This window comes from Limanda limanda, chromosome 8 (genome assembly GCF_963576545.1).
Source record: "Limanda limanda chromosome 8, fLimLim1.1, whole genome shotgun sequence".
Lineage (NCBI taxonomy): Eukaryota > Metazoa > Chordata > Actinopteri > Pleuronectiformes > Pleuronectidae > Limanda > Limanda limanda.
Genome location: NC_083643.1, coordinates 8,749,392 through 8,756,696, shown reverse-complemented (window position 1 = coordinate 8,756,696; position 7,305 = coordinate 8,749,392). Strand labels below are relative to the sequence as shown.

Below are 7,305 nucleotides of genomic sequence, written 5' to 3'. Positions count from 1 at the left end.
TGTCAAACACAACTAGCACATCATGAACTGTCGATCAGTATGGTCGTGAGGGCGGCTGTGGCTCATAAGACAGAGCGCTTTGTCCACTAACCCAGAAGGTTGGTGGTTCTATCCCGGCTCCTCCATCCCACATGATGAAGTGTCCTTGAGCAAGACCACATCAAACGATCCCGAATGGCAAATGTACAATTATGTACAAAATTTAAAAAAAAGCAGAATCTGAAATAGCTGTGAAAACCTTGCGATGACAAAGAGACGACATTTGAATTACCTTTGTTAAAAAGGAATTTTGTTTAACAGGGGATCATGACCCGCCGGCTGAGCAGCTCCACCCGGTCCCACACGGAGGACTCCATCTTCCTGAGGCCCGACGAGGACCCGGTATGGCTGGATGAGCCCACCAAGACTGAGAAAATAGGCGACGGCGCTCCAAAAAGAGACAGGCTCCCAGGGCGCCGAGATGGACCTGCGGGGGGGCAAAGCCCACAGGGACAGGAGGTGTTCATGCACAAGGTGTACGCACTCTTGATCGAGATCCACTGCTGGGCTGCACTGTTTGTGGTCTCCCAAGTCACGGTATGTGAATGGACGTAAACTAAAGTGTGAAGTAAAAACTCTTATCTCATTTGTGGAAAATCTGCTTTAAAGGTTCAGTGTGTACGATTTAGGTGAAAGGGATCTATTGGCAGACATTTAATATAAAATATTCCTTGTGATGAGCCCTTAATATTTAAATACTTTATATTTACATCGGGAGCGGATCCTCTCTACGGAGGCCACCATGTTGTTTTTACAGTAGCCCAACCTGGACAAACTAAACACCTTTTGAGTTTTTATGACAACTGAGGCTACCACAGGTTCTCTTCCATGTTTGGAAGGGGAGGGTGAGGTGAGGAGTGTTCAGCTGCAACATGACACTTCACCACAAGATGTCCTTGAATTCTACACACTGAACCTTTAAATTAGATTATGTGTGTTTTTTTTGCCTTGCACCTGCTTTGGTTTCCAGCTCAGCATGATGACTATAACTAAAAATACACAGTACAACAGTAGCCATTCAAAAGACAGTTTTAGACTTTTAGGCCACCATCTCCCTTATTCTTAGATTTTATTCTTTAATGTGCGTCATTACATTGTTTTTGCGGCTAAGTTGGACACATCATTAGAATTCAAAATCTCTTTTCTTCGCTGTCTCTGTTGACTACATGTATGATTCATGCTAGAGAAAAAGAACAGGTGCAGTATTACCATATGTAAAAGATAATACAGCTCCGTAAATGCAGCCATGATTATGACAACAGACTGTGTTTGGCCGATTAACATATCTTTCTATGCGAGCGCAGTAGGCCATCTTTTTCTTTCTTCGTCTTCTGTTTGCTTTTCACCTGAGAGCAGCCGCAGCGCCGCCTGATTACCATCGCAGAAATGACCGGGTGACCGTCTGTGACAATCTGCCTTCCTCTCTCCCCCCAGGGGTACTGGGTGTTTTTTGTGGTGGAGGGAAACGGGCCGCTCTCCTCCATCTACAAAGCCCTGCAGGTCATTGACTTCTACCTTGGCTTCATCTTGCCCTGTAACCCGATCTTTGGGATGGATGTAAGTGTCACTCCTGGAGACTTTCAGTTCGTTTCCAGAGGATGACCCCAAAGAATAGAATCCCGAAGATGTAATGCATCTGGTGTTGTCTCCGTCTATTTACCTTTTCCTCTCTGTGTCTCTCTGTGTCTCTCTGTGGCCAGTCCACGGTGCTGGTGAGTGAGGTGGTGAACACCCAGGAGCACAATTGGATCATCCAGGGCACTACCACCATCGGTGTGGCCATCTGTGTTATCATGGTAAAACTCTTTCTTATGTTAAAGTTGGATTGAAGTCTCAGTCTGGATCATTCAAATCCTAACTTGCAGATTGGCTACTTGCTTGTTTATTTACTTAATTTGACGTCTGCTCCTCTCCTCAGGTCATCCACATGGTGTGTAAGTGGCGTCATGGCACCGGCTTGTGGTCATCGGGTCCGGTATCCAGGGACATTGGTGATCGGCGCCAGTCGGTGAGCCGCCAGCCCTCCTTCACCCTGTCTGAGTGGACGGACGCTCAGGAGGATCTGCTGGATCTCGACCTTACCCCTCAGACTCCGGTCTTTGAAATTGGCACTGACACCAGGATGGAGGGGGATGCCACCACCCTCTGTGTCACACCTGTCGGGCTTCAAGAGAGGTAAGAAAAGAGAACATGTTAACATTCACATTTTAATTCTGTATTTCCAGGTTCTCCATATTCATCCATCTTAAATCCATATTTGTCCATCTTGTCTGATTCTACATGTATCCCACAGGAGGGGCTCCAACGTCTCACTGACCTTGGACATGTGTACGCCGGGCTGCACCGAGCCCTACGGCTACGGAGCCCAGCTGTCCCCTCGAGACCAGACGGCCAAGGAGTATCTGCGACAGGGAACGCACAGCCTGACCCCCGCCATGCTACACACACGGGCCATGGATGACGAGAACCTGCAGGCCGAGTTTTATGTGAGCGCAGCAACAAAAGTTACTTTACGCCTACTCACCAGAGAAGATAAACTCTGACACACATAGACAAGGCCACAACTGCACAGGCACACAAAACACCCAGTAGAACTCTGCACAATCCTTTAAGCCTGCATGTCAGTGGGCGAAGGAAGGAAAGGTGCAGGCATATATGCATACATAAACCTACAGAGAATACCAGTGTCGGCTGTTTAGAGTGAAGGGCAGCGGTGACTTCATGTCTTTGGATATAATGTCACAATGTCTGTCGCCTTGGCGAGGAGTTCCCCTCCATTTCTCCAAGGACTGATTGTTGTTGCACCCATTGTTTTGTGTCCATCGGCAGGAAACTCCCATGAACTTTGTGGACCCAAAGGAGTACAACTACCCAGGGCTGGTGAGAAAGAATCGCTACAAAACCATCTTACCCAGTGAGTAAAGCTGCAGCACCACCACCACCAATCACTAAAAAGAGATCATGACGCTATGAATTTTGTAAGAAGCTTTTTTTATGCTGCTACTCTTTAATAATTTCACACACTCATCTTCTATTTATCCCAAATGTGTTTGGGAATGGTCGGTGTGTGCACCAGATTATTGACATCCACACCAAAATACATGAATCAACTTTGTTGTAAAACAAAGCTGTGATACAATATGGATGCATAATTATTCCATTCTCCTTATGAACTTACAATCCATCTACATTTCTCATGGTTATCTTGTACTCTCCATCTGCAGATACCCACAGCAGAGTGAAACTGAATTCACTGGATGAAGAGGATTTCCTCACAACCTACATAAATGCTAATTATCTCAACGTAAGTGAAACCAGGTGTATCTTGCCCCAGCTCTGCAGCCGCTATCACTCTATTTGTTCGCAATGGCTCTGACCTCATGTTCTCAGTTGCTCCTGCATAACTGTATATCATAAGCTCATGTATTTGTGTGTATGTGTGTGTGTGTGTGTGCAGGGATATGGGGGTGAGGAGCGTGCATACATCGCCACCCAGGGTCCCACCGTGAACACAGTCGGGGATTTCTGGCGGATGGTTTGGCAAGAGAGAACCCCGATCATAGTGATGATCACCAACCTGGAGGAGAAGAATGAGGTCAGTGTGTTGGAAAGCAATGATGATGATGATGATGCATTATTGATTAAATGTACAGATAGGCTAATAGAGATGATTGTATGAGTATAAACATCCACTTGTGTGTCCACTGTCTTGCAGAAATGTGCGGAGTACTGGCCCGAGGACACCGTGAGCCATGAGGGCATCGAGATCACTGTCGTCACGGTAACCCAGGAGGATGACTACAGTCTGAGGGTGTTCACGCTGAAGGTAAAACATGAAATCAGTTAGTGTGTCACACAATGATTCTTTATTTATTGCTCAAATCAATAAGTTAAAGACAAAATCAACATATGGCAATATACTGATATTTAGCAGGTGTAATATTTACCTTGTTGACATTTCCAGGTGTGTTTTATCATACTCCCCTAAACAGAAAGGACATTTGTTCAAAGGACTGTCAGTAGTTTGGGTCATAAATCAAAGTACTGCACAAATAAATAAATATATAAATGTGACCTGGTGATGGCGCTCGATAAAAAGTTCTGACAGGAAGTGGCATGTGTCACCAAAGTTCATGTGAATCCACCCAATAATGGTTCAGACATTTTATTCAAATCCATAAACATGAACCTACAGTTGGTGATGGAGAGAAAGACATTTATATATAAATATAGTTTATACAAGAGTCCTACATAAATATGTCTTTAATTGTTAATGCTGTGAGCCAGGGAAATTAAATTCAATTAACTTCCATTGTATTTGTTTGAAAGTGTAGATCACAGGAACCAGATATCTCAAAACCTGGACCATGAAATATGTGAAAACACTTCACACCTCTCAAGAACGTGTGTGAACCAAACCTTTAACACACACTGGATCGGCTGCTGTCATCTGCAGTTTATCTGTTCACAACATGGTCCACACAACTGAGCTCAACACAAATATGAAACCAAATAAAGAAAACATGACGGGAAGATTTGTCTGCCATCACACAAGATTGTGATCTTAGTTTCTCAAGATACAAAGTAAACACAACTGGGTTTTCATCGCCAAAGTAAATGTTTTTACGAGACTTTTTCATCAGGCTGTCGAGGCGCATTGACAGTCTCACCGTGATGTTGACTCAATGTTCGGATCCGGCTCCACTCTCCAGCTCCATTCATGTGTTCATGATGGCTGCTTCATATTTAATTTGGGGTCATGGAGACATTGGCACTCAGCGAGACAAACATGATAATTCAGTAAATGCCGCCTGCGACTGATTACTAAGCACCAGGGGATCATTACATTACTGTGCTGTGAGTTAAAAGCTTGTTCTTTATTCAACTCCACTGGTTTATGTTGTTTATCGGTGGCATTAATGATTATTGTCAGACTCATTCTCGGGGAACGGAGGCAGATGATGGATTCGATTATGTCCAGTATAGGCAAGGGAAAAAGAGACATCAGCTATTTCTTTTGACACTCTCTCTTTTGTCTTGCTCTGCATTCATTGTTGTCGTAGCAACAAACACCAAGGTAACGATTTAGATGTAAACGCAGAGCAACGGGCTGATGATCAAAACGCACCCTCTGTCTGTTTGTGTCATGTGTGCACGACATGATGGCCTGTGTGTTTGCACCAGTGTGACGGGGAGGAGCGCAGCCTGCAGCAGTACTGGTACACGTCGTGGCCGGATCAGAAGACCCCGGACAAGGCCCCCCCGCTGCTGGAGCTGGTACAAGAGGTGGAAAGGGCCAGAGAGGAAGCCCCGCCCTCCAGCGGCCCTATAATTGTCCACTGCAGGTATGAAAGTGGCTCAGAATGTGATATAAGGAGCAATAGTTCATGTTAAATACATTTAATATGTGGCTTGAGTAGGGTTGCAAAGGGGCGGAAAGTTTCCGGTAAATTTCCGGAAACTTTCCATGGGAAGCTAAGCTCGGGAATTTTGTGAATTTTGGAAAAAAAAAAATACGCAAATTAAACGCTGAGCAATAAAAACATCATTCAAAACTCTATTTTAAAGATGTATGGAATGAAGCACACACTGCATGTGCATTCTTCCATCACATGCACAGATAACTCCCAGCATCCTGCACACTACAGCACTACTGAAGCCTGCTGTAGTGTGCAGGACTAGTCAGGTAAGTTTCCACGTGCACTATCTCATGTGTGGAGACATTTCACCCCAAACAATGTAGAAGGAAAGGCTGTGTACATTTGCAGATTCTGTGCAAAGACCTATGTTAAGAATGACACAACGATGCAGAAGCATATAGTCAAGTGCCCAAAGTTTCCTCAGGGCTCAAATCAGCCTATAACAAAACAAAATGTTTATATTTATTTCTGTATATGACAAGGTTAATACAGTTAGTATACATTATCCACAACATTTCCAGTTTATTACCGTTAATTCCCGTTAATTCCCGTTAATTCCCGTATATTCCCGTTAATTCCCGTTAATTCCCATGGAAAGTTTCCAACTTTGAATATTCCCGGAATTTTGCAACCCTTGGCTTGAGTCAAAAGGCCTCTAATAAACCCTTGTTGATAATATGAATACATAAGGGGAAATTGCTGCTGTTTTTACGATAGAAACCACTTGGCATTCTTTCTCCAAGCAAAGCATTTTCCCACTTCCAATCCTCCGCTGTCTGATTTCCCCAGGGAGGATTGGCACCAATCTGATTGGTGCTATCGGTGCTAATCAATACATTGATCCATTCATTTTCTTCTTCTTAACTCCGTCACCCGTCCAACTGTTTCCCCCCCACAACAGTGCTGGAATTGGTCGAACTGGCTGCTTCATCGCCACCTCCATCCTGTGCAAGCAGCTGAGGACCGAGGGTGTGGTCGACATCCTGAAAACCACCTGCCAGCTCCGTCTGGACAGGTGAGATACTGACAGCCCGTTTCCATTCTGACGTCTGTAGCTCTTGGCGTAAAAGCCCAAGTGACGTTGTTTGAGATTATTTTCTTCCAAATTAAAAAAAGCAGAGGTTCACCTCAATAGCACAATGTAAGGATATCTCCACTGGGCCATCATGCACAGGCGTTTTCCCCTGACACGTGCACATCTACCTGGAGAGCAGCCATTACTAACGTTCGTAACACACAAGTACGCTGAGTCACAACATCTATTGTGTTGCTTGACCTGTTTGAGAACATGTGATGAACATTTTATTCTTCGCTGCAGCTGGTGACCCCGTTTTATTTCTATGTACGTACAAAATATTTTTAGAGCAAATTCAGTGCATGATGCATTGGTGCAGTTTAAACTCAAATTAAGATAAGCAGCTGGTTACAACCAGAATGGTTCAGCACATTCAATAAAAATGCATCAAATTGCACATGCTCAGTCCAAAAAGAAATGAGAATTGTGAAGGTGAAAAATTATAAATAAATCCAGGATCTGCAGACTTAATTGACCTTTAGTTTGAAATCCATCCAAATGTTTACACATTTACTCTAAACCGTGATCAACAGCCTCAGGACCACATTAAAGGAAAAGTCAGAGGATGATAAAGGTTAATTCATTCTTGGGGGGGACATGACATGTATTGGTACAGCCTGGACTAAATTGGTGGACTCTCTTTCTATCTCAATGATTGTATTTTCTTTCCGTCACAGGGGTGGGATGATCCAGACGTGTGAGCAGTACCAGTTCGTGCATCATGTCCTCAGCCTGTACGAGAAGCAGCTTCCTCACGCTGCTGAGGAGTAG

At 44.3% G+C, this 7,305-nt stretch overlaps 1 protein-coding gene across 1 annotated transcript; it reads left to right on the top strand.

Annotated features, from left to right (window-relative positions):
- The first annotated feature begins 306 nt into the window (after positions 1-306).
- On the top strand, positions 307-7,305 carry ptpn5 (protein tyrosine phosphatase non-receptor type 5). Its single transcript, XM_061077058.1, has 12 exons — positions 307-576; positions 1,474-1,596; positions 1,740-1,835; positions 1,958-2,214; positions 2,333-2,525; positions 2,869-2,953; positions 3,264-3,343; positions 3,497-3,634; positions 3,755-3,865; positions 5,224-5,384; positions 6,361-6,474; positions 7,212-7,305. Exons 1-12 carry the CDS (start codon positions 307-309, stop codon positions 7,303-7,305), a joined length of 1,722 nt encoding a protein of 573 aa, XP_060933041.1.